This window comes from Chiloscyllium plagiosum, unplaced genomic scaffold (genome assembly GCF_037043375.1).
Source record: "Chiloscyllium plagiosum isolate Xiang-an unplaced genomic scaffold, Cpla_swu_hap1 HiC_scaffold_20, whole genome shotgun sequence".
NCBI classification, from domain to species: domain Eukaryota; kingdom Metazoa; phylum Chordata; class Chondrichthyes; order Orectolobiformes; family Hemiscylliidae; genus Chiloscyllium; species Chiloscyllium plagiosum.
In genome coordinates, this window is record NW_028270158.1 from 54607265 (window position 1) to 54629042 (window position 21778).

At 42.0% G+C, this 21778-nt stretch overlaps 1 protein-coding gene across 4 annotated transcripts in view; it reads left to right on the forward strand.

Moving 5' to 3' along the window:
• Positions 1-21778, forward strand: part of cacna1ha (calcium voltage-gated channel subunit alpha1 Ha) — a 552389-nt gene that overhangs the window by 424931 nt on the left and 105680 nt on the right. For all 4 annotated transcript variants that reach the window (XM_087997955.1, XM_087997957.1, XM_087997956.1 and 1 more), the window contains exons 11-16: positions 9985-10136; positions 11645-11830; positions 13589-13706; positions 15003-15158; positions 16413-16500; positions 16597-16805. In XM_087997955.1, the coding sequence (XP_087854081.1) occupies positions 9985-10136; positions 11645-11830; positions 13589-13706; positions 15003-15158; positions 16413-16500; positions 16597-16805 (909 nt within the window). The remainder of the gene's footprint in view (positions 1-9984; positions 10137-11644; positions 11831-13588; positions 13707-15002; positions 15159-16412; positions 16501-16596; positions 16806-21778) is intronic.

The window sequence follows — 21778 nt, forward strand, 5'->3', positions numbered from 1 at the left end:
TATAAAAGGGATCTAAGGGGCAACGTTTTGACGCAGAAGGTGGTGCATGTATGGAATGAGCTGCCAGAGGAAGTGGTGGAGGCTAGTACAATTACAACATTTAAAAGGCATCTGGCTGGGTATATGAATAGGAAGGGTTAGAGGGATGTGGGCCAAATGCTGGCAAATGAGACTAGATTTATTTAGGATATCTGGTCGGCATGGATGAATTGGACCGAAGGGTCCGTTTCCGTGCTGTACATCTCTAATGTATGTCTCTAATTGATATTGAAAGTTAATAACTAATTTGTTAATTGTCATTTGTAATACAGAACTTGAGTAATACTAAAAAATGGTTTTAGAGTCATAGAATCGTACAGCATGTAAACAAACACTTTGATCCAACCAGTCCATACCGAACATAATTCCAAACTAAACTAGTCGCACCTCCCTGCTCCTGGCCCACTTCCCTTCAGACCTTTCCTATTCATGTACTTATCCAAATGTCTTTTAAATGGTGTAATTGTACCCACATCCACCACTTCCTCTGGAGAAATTCATTCCAAATGCAAACCACCCTCTGTGTAATAAAAATTGCCCCTATTTCTTTCTTAAATCTCACTCCTCTCAGTACATGTATATGGAAAGGCAAGGACTGGTTAGGGATAGTCAACATGGCTTTGTGCATGGGAAATCATGTCTTACTAACTTGATTGAGTTTTTTTGAAGAAGTAACAAAGAGGATTGATGAGGGCAGAGTGGTAGATGTGATAAGGCATTCGACAAAGTTCCCCATGGGAGACTGGTGGGCAAGGTTAGATCTTATGGAATACAGGGAGAACTAGCCATTTGGATACAGAACTTGCTCAAAGGTAGAAGACAGGTTGGTGGTGGAGGGTTGTTTTTTCAGACTGGATGCCTGTAACCAGTGGAGTGCCACAAGGATTGGTGCTGGATCCTCTACTTTTTGTCATTTACATAAATGATTTGGATACAGTATAAGAGGTACAGTTAGTAAGTTTGCAGAGGACACCAAAATTGGAGGTGGGAGTGAACAGCGAAGAGGGTTACCACAGATTACAACAGGATCTTGATCAAATGAGCCAATGGGCTGAGAAGTGGCAGATGGAGTTTAATTCAGATAAATGAGAGGTGCTACATTTTGGGAAAGCAAATCTTAGCAGGACTTATACACTTAATGGTAAGGTCCTAGAGAGTGTTGCTGACCTTGGAGTGCAGGTTCATAGCTCCTTGGAAATGGAGTCGCAGGTAGATAGGATAGTGAAGAAAGTTTTTGGTATGCTTTTCTTTATTGGTCAGAGTATTGAGTACAGGAGTTGGGAGGTCATGTTGTGGCTGTACAGGTCATTGATTAGGCCGCTGTTGGAATATTGCGTGCAATTCTGGTCTCCTTCCTATCGGAAAGATGTTGTGAAACGTGAAAAGGTTCAGAAAGGATTTACAAGGATGTTGCCAGGGTTGGAGGATTTGAGCTATAGGCTGAACAAGCTGGAGCTGTTTTCCCTGGAGCGACAGAGGCTGAGGGGTGACCTTCTGGAGGTTTACTAAATTATGAGGGGCGTAGATAAGATAAATAGACAAAGTCTTTTCCCTGGGGTGGGGGAGTCCAGAACAAGAGGGCATAGATTTAGGGTGAGAGGGGAAAGATATAAAAGAGACCTAAGGGGCATCTTTTTCACGCAGAGGGTGGTATGTATATGGAATGAGCTGCCAGAGGAAGTGGTGGAGGCTGGTACAATTGCAACATTTAAGAGGCATTTGGATAGGTATATGAATAGAAATGGGTTTGGAGGGATATGGGCCGGGTGCTGGCAGGCGGGACTAGGTTGGGTTGGGATATCTGGCCAACATGGGCGGGTTGGACCAAAGGGTCTGTTTCCATGCTGTACATCTCTCTGACTCTATGTACCGCCTAGTCTTGAAATCCCACATCCTAGGGAAAGGACAATGACCATTAATTCTGTCTAGACCTCTCATTGTCCTATAAGGTTGCCTCTCAACCTTCTACCCTCCAGTGAAAAAGTCCCAGCCTATCCAGCCTTTCTTTATAACACAAGCCTTCCATGCCTGGCAACATCCTGGTAGATCTCTTCTGAACACACACCAGCTTAATAATATCCTTCCTATTGCTGGGCAACCAGAATTGGACGCAGTATTCCAGAAGAAGCCTCACCAATGTCCTGTATAACCCCAACATGACTTCCCAACTCCTCTATTCCCAGCTGTCCTGTCACAAACCAGCATCTGCTGAAGATGCCAAATCCTTGAGAGCACGCCTAGTTGATTTAGCATATGCATTCTGCAAAATTCTGAGTGACTGTATGATTTCTATGTACAGTGCACATGTCTGGCAGCATAGCAAGTCCTTAAGGCTAATCTTGCCATTCACATCTGTAAACCTGACAGTGGGAATAGAACAGGCATCCTTAGCAGGTATGGCTATAAGAACAAAATGCCTGTCATTCTTAATGTCATGCTGAATCCATATCCATTTGACCTGCTTTACAACATGATTGGACATGTTGCGAAACAAACTCGGTACCACAGCCACATTTGCTTCCTCAGTGCATGCCTCCGTAACCAACTCATCCCACACGGACTCCGGACCACCTTTAAACCAGTAGAGTTTGGACCCGAACAGGACAAACAGTACAGACTACAGATTCAAAAACACCAGCAACAGTTCTCCTTCAAGATCCTCCGCTCCACGCTCGCAGCAATGCGCCGGCACCTAACCTCTCTACAGTCTGCCCTGCCTCAGCTGAGGGCCACACTCTCTCAGAATTGCAAAGGACCCACTCTGTACTACATCCTCAGGAGAATTCATACTCTCAACAAACAGTATTTCAATTCCATCTCAAACATCAAAAACTGTAAGTACAACAAACTTTTATCCACCCACCTCCATAACCAGCGCTCCTCAAACATTCCAGAAGATTCCCCTGGCCTCGGAAACACCATTAGCCACGTGGCTGATGCAGCTACCACCCCCACACTGATTGATGATGTCACTTCTGCCCCCATCATGGCCACTCCCACAGCCACTTCCGGCCCTCACATCATCGCCGATGCCACATGCTCAGTGACTTCCGCCACCCCTACTGCCGTATCTGCCACCACTTCCGACCCCACCAGTGCCACTCACCTGCATTCTGCTGACACGCCCCCCACAGACCCCACTGTCACTATCCCCATCCCCCAGAACCCCGAGGGGAACACTACCCCTGCTCATGCCTCCACCCCCATTCCCCCCACCATCACACCCACTCCAGGTACTGGCTCCGACCCCACTCCCAGCTCTACACCCACACCAGATCCCAGCTCCCAGCCCTGCCGAGTTTTCACCATCCCTCCAGACCTCCCACTCACTGAGGACGAACGATCAGTCCTCAGCAAAGGACTCACCTTCATCTCCCTCCGTCCACACATCAATGAATTTAATACACGCTGTGACATCGAACACTTCTTCCGTCGCCTCCGCCTCCGAGCTTACTTTCACAATCAGGACTCCCGCCCACCTTCCGAGGACCCCTTCGCCCACCTCCAACACACTGCATCCACCTGGACACCCCGCGCTGGCCTATTACCTGCCCTCAACCTCTTCATTTCCAACTGCCGCCGGGACATTAACCGCCTCAACCTGTCGACCCCCACTCCAACCTCTCACCCTCACAACAGCCATCCAATCCCTCTGCTCTAATCCCAACCTCACATTAAGCCAGCGGATAAAGGGGGCACAGTGGTAGTCTGGCACACTGACCTCTACACCGCTGAAGCCAAACGCCAACTCGAGGACACCTCTTCCTACTGCCCCCTTGACCATGACCCCACCGCCCATCACCAAACCATCATCTCCCAGACCATACAGAACCTCATCACCTCAGCTTCCAACCTCATAGTCCGGGAACCCCGCACTGCCCGGTCTAACCTCCTTCCCAAGATCCACAAGCCTGACTACCCTGGCCGACCCATTGTCTCAGCATGCTCCTGCCCCATTGAACTCATCTCTACCCTACCTCGACACTGTCCTATCCCCCCTAGTCCAGGAACTCCCCACATACATTCGAGACACGACCCACGCCCTCCACCTCCTCCAAGACTTCCGTTTCCCCAGCCCCCAACGCCTCATCTTCACCGTGGATATCCAATCCCTCTACACCTCCATCCGCCATGACCAGGGCCTCCAAGCCCTCCGTTTTTTCCTCTCCAGACATCCCCAACAGTACCCTTCCACCGACACTCTCATTCATTTGGCCGAACTGGTCCTCACCCTTAACAATTTCTCCTTTGAATCCTCCCACTTCCTCCAGACCAAAGGGGTAGCCATGGGCACACGTATGGGCACCAGCTATGCCTGTCTCTTTGTTGGCTACGTAGAACAGTTGATCTTCCGTAATTACACCGGCACCACTCCCCACCTCTTCCTCCTCCCGCGAGGAGGTTGAGCAATTCATCAACTTCACCAACACATTCCACCCTGACCTTAAATTTACCTGGACCATCTCTGACACCTCCCTCCCCTTCCTGGACCTCTCCTTCTCCATTAGTGATGACCGACTTGACACTGACATTTTTTACAAACCCACCGACTCCCACAGCTACCTGGATTACACCTCTTCCCACCCTATCTCTTGCAAAAATGCCATCCCGTATTCCCAATTCCTCCGCCTCCGCCGTATCTGCTCCCAGGAGGACCAGTTCCACCATAGAACACACCAGATGGCCTCTTTCTTTAGAGACCGCAATTTCCCTTCCCACGTGGTTAAAGATGCCCTCCAACGCATCTCGTCCACATCCCGCACCTCCGCCCTCAGACCCCACCCCTCCAACCGTAACAAGGACAGAACGCCCCTGGTGCTCACCTTCCACCCTACAAACCTCCGCATAAACCAAATCATCCGCCGACATTTCCGCCACCTCCAAAAAGACCCCACCACCAGGGATATATTTCCCTCCCCACCCCTTTCCGCCTTCCGCAAAGACCGTTCCCTCCGTGACTACCTGGTCAGGTCCACGCCCCCCTACGACCCTCCCATCCTGGCACTTTCCCCTGCCACCGCAGGAACTATAAAACCTGCGCCCACACCTCCTCCCTCACCTCTATCCAAGGCCTGAAAGGAGCCTTTCACATCCATCAAAGTTTTACCTGCATATCCACTAATATCATTTATTGTATCCGTTGCTCCCGATGCGGTCTCCTCTACATTGGGGAGACTGGGCGCCTCCTAGCAGAGCGCTTTAGGAAACATCTCCGAGACACCCGCACCAATCAACCAAACCGCCCCGTGGCCCAACATTTCAACTCCCCCTCCCACTCTGCCGAGGACATGGAGATCCTGAGCCTCCTTCACCGCCGCTCCCTCACCACCAGACGCCTGGAGGAAGAACGCCTCATCTTCTGCCTCGGAACACTTCAACCCCAGGGCATCAATGTGGACTTCAACAGCTTCCTCATTTCCCCTTCCCCCACCTCATCCTCGTTTCAAACTTTCAGCTCCGCACTGTCCCCTTGACCTGTCCGGACTTGTCCGACCTGCCTAGCTCCATTTCCACCTTTCCACTCCACCCTCTCCTCCCTGACCTATCACCTTCATCTCCTCCCCCACTCACCTATTGTACTCAATGCTACTTTCTCCCCACCCCCACCCTCCTCTAGCTTATCTCTCCATGCTTCAGGCTCACTGCCTTTATTCCTGATGAAGGGCTTTTGCCCGAAACGTCGATTTTGCTGCTCGTCGGATGCTGCCTGAATTGCTGTGCTCTTCCAGCACCACTGATCCAGAATCTGGTTTCCAGCATCTGCAGTCATTGTTTTTACCAACATGATTGGACAGTCTTGCTCAAGGATAAGCTAAAAAAAAGTGCTTCTCAGACTTGCACAAGAACAACAGGCTGCTGGGTGACGTTTCATTCTCATGACTCCTATGCATCTGCCTATGCGCGGGCTACCCAAGGCATCTAGTAGTGATGTCCCTTTACACCCTATCTGAGCTACACAATGTGTTTTAGTCAAATGTTTGGACAATTTGCTACAGTTAGTTTTAAACAAGATTTCCATATATACAGTGGAGGAATCCTTCACATTTGCAAGGAGCATAAAGGCCTTGCATTTGATAGCAAAGCCACATCTACGTGGTCAGTTGAGTATAGCCTATTTGTCAATATATCACTCAGGGAAGCCATAGGCATTTGTACTTGTGCACAGCTTGATGGTGTTCTGGACCCATCACCATTATATGAATCAGTATTCATTGAATTTATTAACTCAGCAACTTACCCAGGTGAACAAGATAAGTAGGCTGTATGCCCCAAAAATTGCAGATCATGTTAAATAGCATGTCCCTTTAGCTATCGCTGAAGTACCCCAGCAGCTCCTGTTTCCAAAACCCACAAAAATGTTCAACATTGCACATGATCCCACAATTTATCAATACTTAATAAATAGTCCTGAATGTGCTTAGAATTACACAGAATGGCTTTTGCCCAAAACGTCGATTTTTCTGCTCCTCGGATGCTGCCTGAACTGCTGTGCTTTTCCAGCACCACTCTAATCTCGAGTTTAAGATTGTTAGTCAGGTTCACAATGTGGCACGTGTGTAGATACCAGAAATGACATATACAGGGTATCAGTAGAAAGGTCTTGTTCATTGTAGGCAATCAGAACATGTTGAAAGGACTATATCCTTTTGTTTGTATGCTTTTTAAAATCCTAGATGAAATAGACCTGTTTTAAAGGATTGCTGCCTGGTTTGAAAAACGAGTAAGCTGGCACTCAGGTGACAGGCATTGTGTAAACAGCTGTTTGAACAAGCAGTAATTGAAATAGTTGCAGATGAACAGGAACTGAAGGGTTTTGAGTACGGATACAGTTAAATGGCAGCAAGAAGTCGATTGATCTATGGACTAGTGACCCGTTATTGATGACAAAAGTTTTTTGCCTGCCAATAACTGTATGTTTGGCTCTGGGGTAACTGAACAGCTTGGGGCTGGGAACAAGTTGAATAGCTGCATTTTAATTTCCATCAGCACAAGGACTTTCAGTCTGGAGTCATAAATGATGTTAAAATTGCAGAAAAGCAGTTCATCTTTCCTTCAGCAGTTGTTTTAAGCTGTGACTTTAACAGATAACTCAGAGATCTTTTCCAGCACACTATTCCAGTGAGTCATGATAGTGTACATACATTGCACCCATTACATCATTACAAAATAGGCAACATCTACTATTTGGTTCAGACTGATGACTTGACCCTTGCCTAGTTTACTTTACAAAGCTTAATTGTCAATTGTTACCTAACTGGTGCATTATCCATGGCAACACTAATCTTAATCAGACTCAATTTACAAGCCAATCAGGACAGTCTTCTTGTATTGTTTCAGACATTGTTCTTTGCACCAGTATTTCTTCTGAATGTCCTGATGAGAGCAAGACAAAATACTTCAACAAAGTATATATTTTTCAGAAATGAATTAATGGAATATTAATTAAATTCATTAATTACTCAAATTAATTTGTAGCTTGTTTAGCAAGTGAATTTTGAATTTGATTTACCACTTGATGTGAGCAGTTCCCTGCAATTGTTATTGCTATTTCCATTAGCTTTATCGGTGCAAAAGTAACGAGGAGTAGAAAATATTTCCACAGAATGTGTTTGAAAACATGAAAGAAATTTAATAAATTATCTTAAATGATCTCTAGGCATTTGGTGACCACGGTTTGGGGTACACACTTTGACCTTCATCTGGTAGCACTCTTTCTACTCTCTGTTTATCATATATCCTACACATTCTGCATCACCTGCCATGTGATGATTAATATTCTTCAATCTAAAGTCTTTGATGATACTCTTTTTCCTTGACATTTCACCACGAGCTTTCCATTCAAATGTACATTGTGTTGACAATGTAGCTAGTGTTTATTCCTTTGAGTGACTAATTGTCAAGCCAAAGGTTCCATTTTTGGATTAAAAATTATATGTTGCAACTAACAAGTACCTGGTGAGAAAATGAGACTTATTTTGAATTTCAACACTTCATGACATTTATATGCATTGCCAGCATATTTGGTTATATCATTTCCATCTAACACAAAACATGCAGCTGAAGATTTCTCAAATCAGTAATCACCATAATAGTGAGGCTCTTTTTTTCTCACCTATCACATAACATTTGAGTTCGAAGTTATAATTCTTCTTGATTAATTTCTCACTAGTGTTCAGTATATCCATTTTGTGTCACATTCATAGAATTGCATGACATCGGTTCTGATAAAATAGTCTTGAAGTGTCAATTTCTAGGGGAATATTTTTTGAATTTCTTTTGTAATGCCATTTATATCTAGTCAGACAAGTATGCAGTTTTTTTTCTCATGTTTATCTCTGTTTCAACTCCCATTTTAATAGTTACATTAACCAATTTAGTTTATATACTTCTCGTCAGCTATAAAAGTTTTACTATTGTGGGGTCAGGAAGGAATAGAAACCTTAAACTATGTTGTTGACTTTATGCAACCTCAAAATTGATATTCATGACAAAAAATATATAAGTTTTATAAAAGTTTAAATTCGGATTTTACTTTTGAAAATTACCAGATACATGTTAATGGAATGTGAATATATCCATCTGCTGAGTATCATTAGGTGCAATCAATGGGTGAACAGAAGCCCTTAGTAATTTTGATTGTGATGTTCCAGAGTTTCTCTTACTCAGTCTATTTATAATGCAAATGTTGTGATGTTTCAAAGCAAAGATCCCAACCATTTTTAAGATTTGCAGTCAAATGTTGATTTTGTCCATTATCAGTGTTCCAGCTACCATCAGAAAACTTGGGAGCAAATAATTAATCAGAATTTTGGATTAAAGTTGTAAAGCTGGTTTTGGAGAGATGTGTCAGTGGATTCAATATTCCACTCTTCCTTAATAAGTACAGTATAGTACCTGATACAGGCTGACAATTGTTAAAGAGGAATTGCACATGGAAAGATTTTACAATGGCCTAAGCTGTTTAACAGACCTATAAATATCACCTAAATGCTGAGGTGCACAAATATCTCCTTTATATGGATGTGTAAATTTTGTTGTATAAAAAAAATTTGTGTTAATACAAGAAACCGTGATGCCTGACTGAAAATGTGATACTTGACTGTTGACATGAGGTACTGATAATGCTTACCAGATTTATACTCACTCATTTCTATCCGTAATGCTTCTGAATCATGTTTAATCATAGTTAAGCTTCTTCTGTTGTGTGCTAATGTGTAAAGGCTGCTTGTAATATAATTATAAATCATTGTAAAACTGTGTGAAACAATATCATGAGGGCTGGCTGAGATGATTGTCGTACTGATTTTTTTCCCTTTCCTTTGATCAGCAAGATGGAAAAACTGCTCCAACATCTGAATAGTTTTGCTCCATCCTATAATTGCTTTGATTGTAACTGATATACCCGTGGAACAGAATGTCAGGCTTTAAAAATCTTAGAAGCTCTACCCTACATGCTAGGACAGATTATTCTGCTAAACATAAAGTAAATAATGAACAATCAATATTGAATGGATAGTAAATATTTACAGAGTCATTAATAACTATTTTACTGTTCTCACTTTTGAGCTGGGAGGGGGCAGCTATAATAAGGTGAAGAGGAAATTGTTCACGCAGGGCCTTTTCCACAAGCTCTTCAAGCAAGCCCTGCTGTTAGGTTAAGGAAGCATAATTATGGACTGGCATTATGTAATGCTGCTATTGTTCTCCTTCTGGGGGCTTCCTTATGAAAAGAAGTGGTTTCTCTCTACACCATCAAATCTTATAGACATGCAAAACATTTTAGTTAGGTCACCTCTCAACTTTCTTCACTCAACAAAGTGCAAGGCTAGTATTATTTTGAATTAAATCATGACACCATTTAAGCATAATCAATGTTCTTTTTAATATCCATCAATGAAATGATTTAAATGATTTGCTAATAGATCATTTCAAATCTTTTCACAGCCTGAAGAGCTTACCAATGCCCTGGAGATCAGCAACATTGTATTTACCAGCATGTTTGCTTTGGAAATGATTCTTAAACTTTTTGCATTTGGTCTTTTTGGTTACATTAAAAATCCATATAATATTTTTGATGGAATTGTTGTCATTATCAGGTAGGTTTACAATATTTGTTTCTCTCGTTAACATTTTTTTCTGGTAGATGTTTGAATTTCTACTTGTTCAATTAAGGTACTTTGCTATTGCTTGCAAATTGGGGTTTAAAGCAATGTGTTGGCAATTAAATGTTTGTCATTCACTGTCCCCATGTGGGATTCAGCATGTCTTCAACTATCTATTAGAGGTTAATAAAAAAAATCAGTGTTCAGATGTAATAGTATGTCCTTCAATTTAACAAATGGTTGTAGGCAGAAGAATGTTAAAACCATTCCTCATCCCTTGACTTATTTTAAGGGATTGTTTGGAATACAGTGGTAAAGGAATGGCCACTTGTAAGTCTCAGTAAGAAGGAATCTTAATGAGTTTTAACTTGTTGCATGGTAGCAATTAGGTACAAGTTACATTAGCTACGTTAATATTGTCAATGCTTGGAGACATAGATGACACATCTGTTCCCTTCAAGATCCAAAGCCATTCTCTCGATTTCCCTTCCCATGTCTGTGTGTCATCCTCCAATGAGTGAGGCTTAATGTAGTCTCCAATATTAAACCTTCCAGAACCATTATATGCACAAAAATGTGCAGAATAAAAAATCAAATGATAAGCCTGAGTTGCATCATGGAGCAGATTGCTGATTCTATTTCAGAGGTTTCCAGAGAGATGTTGCACATGAAATTAAGGAGTAGCTTTGCTTGACCATGTGCTCAATGACTGCTCCTGGTCATTGGCTTCCTCACTCGTTCTCTCTTTGGAGTAAGTTGGCAGTCCACATTTTGGATTGAAGGAGGAAGATGAGCTGGTCTAATAACCGGCATCTGGATTTGCTTCCTCTCCAGCTTCAAGTTCTCTCTGTTCATTGCCAGACCTACTTTCTCTTTGGTTCCAAGCCTTGCTCTTCACATTCAAATTCTATTCTTCAATCTTGAACTCCTCATCTGACTGTAACTTCCTGTATCTTAACATAGAATGAGAGCCATGTTAGATTGATAGAAAATTTGAACTCTAAAGATAGGAAAGAAGAATAATCACAAATTTTAGATATTGTTCCAATGCAATAAATCAATAATGTGAAATAATCATATATGATGTTATTGCTAAAGATATTTTCTGAGATTCCCTTGTCTACTTTTTTAAAGAAAGCACTTTCACGTTTATTAACCAATTAATTCATTTGATATTATAATTGAATAGTGCAATTTCATTCCTGAAAGATTTAAATTTGATGGTTTGACGTTACGTTTACTGTTACATTGTATTTATTCATTAGCTGTTTCTTCATGCCTGGTCCCAGTTTTTCATAAGTTGCTTTTACGTATTTTCTATAACGATCAATTACAACTATGTGAGCAAATACCACATTGTTATAAAACCTTCTGACCCATTCACCTGAGCATGAGAAGCTACTAATCTGTAAACAAGAAAACAGAGAAGTCTTAGAGAGGGACTGATCCTTCTGCTTATCCTGAAAATAAGGCAATCAACATTATTTTCCTGTTATTACTAGTGTGTGGGAAATTATTGGTCAGTCTGATGGTGGCCTTTCAGTGCTGAGAACATTCCGGCTGCTCAGAGTTTTGAAGCTAGTCCGTTTCCTGCCTGCACTGCGACGCCAGTTAGTGGTTCTGATGAAAACCATGGACAACGTGGCTACATTCTGCATGCTGCTCATGCTGTTCATATTTATTTTCAGGTGATTACAAACATTAATTTGCATTGTAATTGAGCAAAATGTGTTTTATTGCAGCATGCCTATTTAGCTTTTACTCATGAAAACGGTAGATAGGAAAGGATCAAGTGCTCAATGGTGCCTGTCCCAAACTCGTGATCACTGGAGCATCATAACTCGACACTTACTCAGCTACCCACCTATATTCAATACACATTCCACTCCCCCAACGCCAGTCTGACTGTAACCATAGAACCTCTTTTAACAAAGGAATGTCCAGTCCCAATCAAGGAGAACATTCTCTTGGAACATTCGTCTCCAATGTCCTCAATGGATCACATAATAACATAAGAAAGAGGTGCAGAAGTAGGCCAATTGGCCTATAAGATCATGGCTGATCTGCCCTAAGCATCAACTTTCTTTTATGCCAGTTCAGCATTTCTGTCAACTCCCTACTATTTCAAAAGTATGTCTATTTCTCCTTTAGAGCTGAAAATGTGTCGCTGGAAAAGTGCAGCAGGTCAGGCAGCATCCAAGGAGCAGGAGAATCGACGTTTCGGGCATGAGCCCTTCTTCAGGAATGAGGAATGAGGACTCTCCTCATTCCTGAAGAAGGGCTCATGCCCGAAACGTCGATTCTCCTGCTCCTTGGATGCTGCCTGATCTGCTGCGCTTTTCCAGCAACACATTTTCAGCTCTGATCTCCAGCATCTGCAGTCCTCACTTTCTCCTACTCCTCCTTTAAACAATTTCAGTGTCTTAGTCTACACAATTCTCTGGGGTAGAGAATTCCAGAAATTTATTATTGTCTGGGAGAAGAAATTCCTTTGCATCTCCATTATAAGTGAATGTCCCCTTATTCTGTATTGATGACCCCCTAGTTTGAGATTTCCCCACTACTGGAAACATCTTCTCCATATTGAATGTTTCAAGGCCCCTTAGAATCTTGTGTGTATCATTAAGATCATCCATCTTTCTTCTAAACTGTAATGAATAAAGGCTTAACCTTTTAGCCATTCTTGATAAGTTGACTCCTTCGACCCAGGAATCAGTCTGGTGACTCTCTTTTAAAGAACTGCCAATGCCAAGTAAATACAGGGACCAAAACTGTACACGGTACTTAAGGTGTAACCTCACCAACACGCTGTAGAATTGTAATAAGATTTCCTTATTTTAAATGCTTACCTCCTAGCATTTAGGGCCAAATTTCATTTGATTTTTAAATTACTTGCTGTATCTGCATGCTTTTTGTGTTTCATGTGCTAAACCTCTAGCCACTTTACTTGTTGGAATCTCTTTCTATTTAAATAATGACCTGATTTTGATTCTTCCTCCCAAAGTGCATGAGCTCATTCCTACATCGCATCAGTATAAATAAAGTGTAATAGAATCTTTGTTCAGTAATGACCACTATCAGCTTCTTCTTGAATCATGGAATGATCATATCCTCAAAGTCTGAAAATGTTTTCCCCGAAACAATCATCCAATTCTCTTTGAAAGCCTTGATTGAATTTGCTTCCCTACATTCACAGCCAGTGCACTCCAGATCCTAACCATCACTTGTTTAAAATGACTTTCCTCTTGTCATCATTGGTTCTTTTACCATTCACCATAAATCTTCAACATTGAAGTAGAGCTTTAAAAAAAAGATTAGGTCTGTGTTCTTAGTGATCTAAGAATCTTTATTTTAAAGCATTCTGGTTGTTAGCAGTGATGTGCTTTTGCCTCGTATGTGTTATGTTAATCTAAATTTTGTAAAGATTATTCTGCTTTCACCCACAGTATTCTGGGCATGCATCTGTTTGGATGTAAATTCAGCTTGAAGATGGAGAATGGAGACACAATACCAGACAGGAAGAATTTTGATTCTTTGTTGTGGGCAATTGTCACTGTATTTCAGGTGAGGCTATTCCACTAAAGCAAAAGTTGTGCTGCTGCTATCTGGAATCAATGATGTGATTGATAACATTGTTTTCTTCTTTCCAGTAGCAATCTTTGTGTTACATATTTATAGCATGTTGTTTGATCGCCGTTGTTTAGAGTCACAATATACATATTTCATTTTTAATTAGTAAGCACAATTTTTTAGATTTTTTTTAGATTACATTACAGTGTGGAAACAGGCCCTTCGGCCCAACAAGTCCACACCGACCCGCCGAAGCGCAACCCACCCATACCCCTACATTTACCCCTTACCTAACACTATGGGCAATTTAGCATGGCCAATTCACCTTACCTGCACATCTTTGGACTGTGGGAGGAAACCGGAGCACCCGGAGGAAACCCACGCAGACACGGGGAGAACGTGCAAACTCCACACAGTCAGTCGCCTGAGGCAGGAATTGAACCCGGGTCTCTGGCGCTGTGAGGCAGCAGTGCTAACCACTGTGCCACCATGCCACCCACATTGTTTATTTTATCATTGTTTATTCTATCAGCACATTTATTATTGCATTTATAAACGTATGATTATTACCAGATGTACTACAGCAGTTGCCTGCAGAGATGGTGAATAATACCGCGTTGCATGGGTAAATAACATAAAGTCTATGATGATCTGGTGTAATGTTTTTAAATTGAAATGGGCCTGTACTATAAGCCCAAAACCAATTTTTTCTAACAACTTGGATAAAGAATACAGGGCAGTGTGTATCAATACTGGCTCCCTACCCAGATGCAGAGGCAGGGTTAACAGCAGGTACCACATGATTCAGAAACTGATGGTAAGCACATCATTGATTCGTCAGCATTGTGGTAACTGTGCAGTTTTGGAAAAGCTAAAAGAGGAAAGAGGGTGGCAAGGTGGCTCAGTGGTTAGCACTGCTGCCTCACAGCACCAGTGTCCCAGGTTGATTCCAGCCTTGGGCGACTGTCTGTGTGGAGTTTGCACATTCTCCCCGTGTCTGCGTGGGTTTCCTCCGGGTGCTCCAGTTTCCTCCCACAGTCCAAAGATGTGCAAGCCAGGTGAATTGGCCATGCTAAATTGCCCATAATGTTAGGTGCATTAGTCAGAGGGAAATGGGTCTGGGTGGGTTACTCTTCGGAGGGTCGGTGTGGACTGGTTTGGCCGAAGGGCCTGTTTCCACACTGGAGGGAATCTAATCTAAAAGGAAGGAATCTGGAGTAAAAATACACACAATCTCACACACTCCATAGCTTCATAATCGTGTGGTAATGTCAAGATCTTTGTCCTTAGATCCTTACTCAGGAGGACTGGAATGTAGTCCTGTATAATGGAATGGCCTCCACCTCACCCTGGGCTGCCCTCTACTTTGTGGCATTAATGACTTTTGGCAACTATGTGCTTTTCAACCTACTGGTTGCTATTCTTGTGGAAGGCTTCCAAGCAGAGGTAAGTCGTATCCGGACTTTGTTTTTAGTCTTTGCGTGATCTCCCTTCATCTTTTCTCAGTGAGAACCTGCCTTCTGTTCCTGTCTTGTCCCCTATTCCACTAATGGTAGCTGTGCACTTAGCTACTACAACTTTGGCTTTTGGAATTCTTGACTTGCTTCCCTTCATTTGGTCCCTTTTGTACAACAGCCTCCCTTAAAACCTAAACCAACCATCTTCGGATCTCAATCCTTGCTTCTTCATTCTCCATCTCCTTCCTCCCTTCTTAGTGCCAACCATACATTTTACCTCCTTACTGATTGCTCCCTGAGACATCTTCCTGTTTGTGAGGAATGTTTTAAGAAACCAGCAAGAGATTATCAGAACCAGTATTATGGATCTGGAAAACATTCATTTGAATAAGAATATAGAGTCATTGTCAAATAATCATAGAGCACGAAAACAGACCCTTCGGTCAACCAATCCATGTCGACCATAATCCCGAACTAAACTAGTCCTATCTGCCTGCTCCTGGCTCATATCCTTCCAAACCTTTCCTTTTCATGTACTTATCCAAATGTCTTTGAAATGTTTTAATTGTACCCACATCTACCACTTCCTCTGGGGACGTTCATTCCAAACATGAATCACCCTCTGTGTAAAAACAATTGCCCAATTTCGTTTTTAAATCTCACTCTTCTCACCTTAAAAATGTGCTCCCTGGTCTTGAAATCAACCATCCTAGGCAAAAGACAATGACCATTAATCCTATCTATACCCCTCATGACTTTATAGATGTTTATAAGGTCATCTATCAACCTCCTACTCTCCAGTGAAAAACTTTCCAGTGTAACCAACCCTTCTTTATAGAACTGGAGAAAATGGTGAGACAAAGGGGGATTGGTGGCAAAAAATTTACCTCTAGCAACCCTTATCCAGTATCACATCATAGTAAAGTTGGCAAATACCACAAAATACCAGGTGTGGTTATCTGTGAAAATTCCACAAGGGGTACTCCAGTTGAAATCTTTAAGATGATTAGATAGAGATAAATTACTTATTCTAATGGGGTAGAAAAAAAGACAAGTACAAGTCTTAACATTAGAGCTTGGTAATTATTTTGTGAGAGGTGGTTTGCTGTAAGCTATAAGCAGGTAATTGTTTGGCTGAAATTATGAAGTATTAACCTATTTTGTTTTTCTAAATTTATATTAGTTTTGACAAGTTACTACCTAATTTTGACAGTTCTTTTCACATATTGAATTAATGTTTCAGGGTGATGCCAACAGATCAGATACAGATGAAGAAAAAACATCTGCTAATTTTGATGAGGAGTGTGAACGATTTAAAGATCATTCTTCTGGTGAGAGTGACTATAAATAACTGTTACTGATTGTATATTGAGAAATTTCCCTTTTTGGCTTGCTGCCTTTATTCTGACCTGTTCTATTCTTTGCAGATTTAAAAATGTATTCGGTCGTCATGACATCAAATGGACATTTGGATTCACGAAGCAGCATACCACCACCAATTATCATGCATACTGCTGCTACACCAATGCCTACACCAAAGAGTTCACCATATATGGATTCAGTTCATACTTACTTAGAATCCAGAAGAGGCAGCAGTGCTTCCATTGATCCTACAAATTATGACCAGAGGTCTTTGGTAAGTTGCTGAGTTGCATAACATTTATGCATTTATTTTTTGGCAATATTAGTGCATTTTTAGATACAGAAGAACTTTGGTTATCCGAAGGACACGGGCGGACAGTATTTCATTCAGTTACTCGAATACCAGCTAACATAATTTAGCCGAGCAGCGAGACCTTGCGATCTTGCCGGATAATCCGATATTCGGATTATCAAATGCTGGATAATCGAGGTTCCTCAGTAGTTCTGTTAAGCGGGGTTTCTGTAGTCAATAAAAAAAACCGGTTGATCTTAGCTGATATTGTAGAGGTTCTGGTGTTGGACTGGGGTGGACAAGGTCATATACCAGGTTATAGTCCAATAGATTTATTTTAAATTAAAAGCTTTTAGAGCACCGCTCCTTAATCAGATGAAGTGAAGGGAAGGACACAGGCACAGAATTTATTGGCAGATAGATCAAAAGATAGTACAAATGGTGTTAGTGGAATATCGACAGGCTGAATAATAAGTCTCTGCAGGTGTTCAAAAGTATCAGATGATATGAGTAAAGTGTCAACAGCTGAATAGCGAGTGAAGGGATAGTCTATGATCCAGTTAATTGAGGCAGAGAGATAATTACAAAAATAAGATGGTGTTGGAGACAAGCCAAATGGCTGGAATAACACGGTAAGTATAGTGGTTGCATGCCAAGGGTCTAACTAAAGTGACAAATAATCCAAAACTATACAAACAAATTAAGGTAGCGAGATCATAAGAACATAAGAACTAGGAGCAGGAGTAGGCCATCTGGCCCTTCAAGTCTACTCCTCCATTCAAAAAGATCATGGCTGATCTTTTTGTGGCCTCAGCTGCCCTCTCACCATAACTCTTAATTCCTTTACTGTTCAAAAAAACTATCTATCATAGCTTTAAAAGCGTTTGATGAGGAATCCTCAACTACTTCACTGGGCAAGGAATTCCATAGATTCACAACCCTCTGGGTGAAAAAGTTCCTTCTCAATTCAGTTCTAATTTTGCTCTCTAAATTAGACACAGACACATGCACATATGTACACATACATATACACTTTGCTCCTCCCACCCACATCCATGCACCGCTACAAACACCCCACAGAGCTGAAGCATCCTTTGCCCACTGCTTGAATAAGGCATTATTATAGATACAACATACAATATTCCAGTACTTTGATTTTTTTTTTAAAACCTGTAACAACATCTGCAGTTTCTTGGTTTCAACTGCGTCTTTTCTCATTTTGAAGTCCACATTTTAAAGTTGACTTTACTCTTAAAGGAAATATGTTGAACACCTCAGCAAACAATAAAATGACACCCTTGACTACATTTTCTAAAAGAGGCCAAACTACTGTTGTTCAACACTGACGATGAGAAATTGGGACCATTTACATGTGACATATAGGCCTATATGTGCACTTGGAGCTCCAAACGTATCTGAGGCGCACACATTTGTTAGCAGCATTATTGGTGAGGGTGTATTATGCTGAGATGATGACATCTGTACTCATTGATCCCTCTTTTAATTTTACACAAATGAACGGGATTCTGGGTAATCCAAGATGGAGGATGGGGAAAATTTCTGGTTGTAACAGCTGCCTCTTTTTTGAGGTATTTTAGGTGCTGGAGGTGATTTCCTCGAATTCCAGGAGCAGCAATTACTGTTTTATATGCTGTTGCGTTGTTTTGGAACCTGGGAAAAAAAGGTCTAAACAACAGCAATTTTAAAAGGGAGAAGAACAGATAAAGGAAGCACATGGTGAGGTCAGTGCAGGAGAGAGAGAGAAAGAAACTGACACTGCCGTTGCTGTTTGAATTCATGTATCACTGGACATCGAAGTGCATCTGGGAAAATTAACAAACAGTGAAATTCACAACTGATCTTGGAGGAATTGTTTGGGTGAAGTTCACAGCGAGAATCAGATAAGTGTATTATTTTAAGTGGCCTACAGAAAGTCTGCAGTAGTGAGTAGAGTGGGTTCTTTCTTGATGATATGTTTTTGGAGGTATGTCTCTTGATTAAACTTAAAATATAAGCCATAACTATTAATTTAACCTGGGGCAGTGTTTGTAGAGGAATAAGACGGTGTTATTTTCTGGGTCTGTAGATTGTGAAGAAGCAAAAATGGCCTTTAGTAAAGTGGTATGTGCTTCTTGTCAGATGGAGGAGTTTAAAGAGAGTTTAAGGGTTACTGCGGATTATATCTGCAATAAATGCTATTGGTTGCAAGTCTTATCAGTTCGAGTGAATCAGTTGGAGAGACAGTTAGAAGCAATGAGGAATTTGCAACAGCAACAGTATGCGATGGATGGCAGTTATAGGAATGTGGGGGGACGGGGGGGGAACTCTCAGATGCAGTCACATAGATGGGTTAATTCCAGGAAAGGTAAGAGAGGTAGGCACCTAGTGCAGGAGTCTTCTGTGGATATACCCATTTCAAACAGGTATGCTGATTTGGAAAATGTACGGGGTGATGGATTTTCAGGGGAACGTAGCACGAATGGCCAAATTTCTGGTATTGAGACTAGCTCTAATGCAATGAGGGATACATTGGGTTCCAAGAGATCAATTGTGCTTGGAGATTCTCTAGTCCGAGGTCCAGACAGATGTTTCTGTGGCCAGCAGAGAAAAAGCAGAATGGTGTGTTGCTTCCCTGGTGCCAGGATCAAGGATGTCTCAGAGAGGGTGCAGAATGTTCTCACAGGGGAGAGGGGCCAGCAAGAGGTCATTGTCAACATTGGAACCAACGATATAGGAAGGGAAAAGGTTGAGATTCTGAAGGGAGATTACAGAGAGTTAGGCAGGAATTTAAAAAGGAGGTCCTCGAGAGTAGTAATATCTGGACTACTCCAGGTGCTACAAGCTAGTGAGGGCAGGAAGAGGAGGATAGAGCAGATGAATGCATGGCTGAGGAGCTGGTGTATGGGAGAAGGATTCACATTTTTGGATCATTGGAATCTCTTTTGGGGTAGAAGTGACCTGTACAAGAAGGACGGATTGCACCTAAATTGGAAGGGGACTAATATACTGGCAGGGAAATTTGCTAGAGCTGCTGGGCAGAATTTAAACTAGTAAGGTAGGAGGGTAGGACCCAGGGAAATAGTGAGGAAAGAAGTCAATCTGAGACTGGTACAGTTGAGAACAGAGTGAGTAAAACAGTCAGGGCAGGCAGGGACAAGGTAGGACTCATAAGTTAAACTGCATTTATTTCAATGCAAGGGGCATAACAGGGAAGGCAAATGAACTCAGGGCATGGTTAGGAACATGGGACTGGGATATGATAACAATTACAGAAACATGGCTCAGGAATGGGCAGGACTGGCAGCTTAATGTTTCAGGATACAAATGCTACAGGAAGGATAGAAAGGGAGACAAGAGAGGAGGGGGAGTGGTGATTTTGATAAGGATTAGCATTATAGCTGTGCTGTAATATTCCTGGAAATACATCCAGGGAAGTTATTTGGGTGGAACTGGGAAATAAGAAAGGGATGATCACCTTATTGGGATTGTATTATAGATCTCCTAATAGTCAAAGGGAAATTGAGAAACAAACTTGTAAGGAGATCTCAGCTATCTGTAAGAATAATAGAGTGGTTATGGTAGGGGATTTTAACTTTCCAAACATAGACTGGGACTGCCATAGTGTTAAAGGATTAGATGGAGAGGAATTTGTTAAGTGTGTACAAGAAAAATTTCTGATTCAGTATGTGGATGTATCTACTAGAGAAGGTACAAAAATTGACCTACTCTTGGGAAATAAGGCGGGGCAGGTGACTGAGGTGTCAGTGGGGGAGCACTTTGGGGCCAGCGACCATTATTCTATTAGATTTAAATTAGTGATGGAAAAGGATAGACCAGATCTAAAAGTTGAAGTTCTAAATTGGAGAAAGGTCAATTTTGACGGTATTAGGCAAGAACTTTCAAAAGTTGATTGGGGGCAGATGTTCGCAGGTAAAGGGACGGCTGGAAATGGGAAGCCTTCAGAAATAAGATAACGAGAATCCAGGGAGAGTATATTCCTGTTAGGGTGGACGGAAAGGCTGGTAGGTATAGGGAATGCTGGATGACTAAAGAAATTAAGGGTTTGGTTAAGAAAAAGAAGGAAGCCTGTTTAAGATATAGGCAGGATAGATCGAGTGAATCCTTAGAAGATAATAAAGGCTGTAGGAGTATACTGAAGAGGGAAATCAGGAGGCCAAAAAGGGGACATGAGATAGCTTTGGCAAATAGAGTTAAAGAGAATCCAAAAAGTTTTTACAAATACATTAAGGACAAAAGGGTAACTAGGGAGAGAATAGAACCCCTCAAAGATCAGCAAGGCGGCCTTTGTGTGGAGCCGCAGAAAATGGGGGAAATACTAAAAGAGTATTTTGCATCAGTATTTACTGTGGAAAAGGATGTGGAAGATATAGACTGTAGCGAAATAGATGGTGACACCTTGCAAAATGTCCATATTACAAAGATGAAGTGCTGGATGTCTTGAAATGGGTAAAGGTTGATAAATCCCCAGGAGCTGATCAGGTGTACCCTAGAACTCTGTGGGAAGCTAGAGAAGTGATTGCTGGGCCTCTTGCTGAGATATTTGTATCATCGATAGTCACAGGTGAGGTGCCAGAAGACTAATGTGGTGCCACTGTTTAAGAAGGGTGGTAAGGACAAGCCGGGGAACTATAGACCAGTGAGCCTGACGTCGGTGGTGGGAAAGTTGTTGGAGGGAATCCTGAGGGACAGGATGTACATGTACTTGGAAAGGCAAAGACTGATTAGGGATAGTCAACATGGCTTTGTGCATGGGAAACCATGTCTTACAAACTTGATTTTGTTTTTTGAGGAAGTAACAAAGAGGATTGATGAGGGCAGAGTGGTAGATGTGATCTATATGGACTTCAGCAAGGCGTTTGACAAGGTTCCCCATGGGAGACTGATTAGCAAGGTTAGATCTCATGGAATAAAGGGAGAACTAGCCATCTGGATAC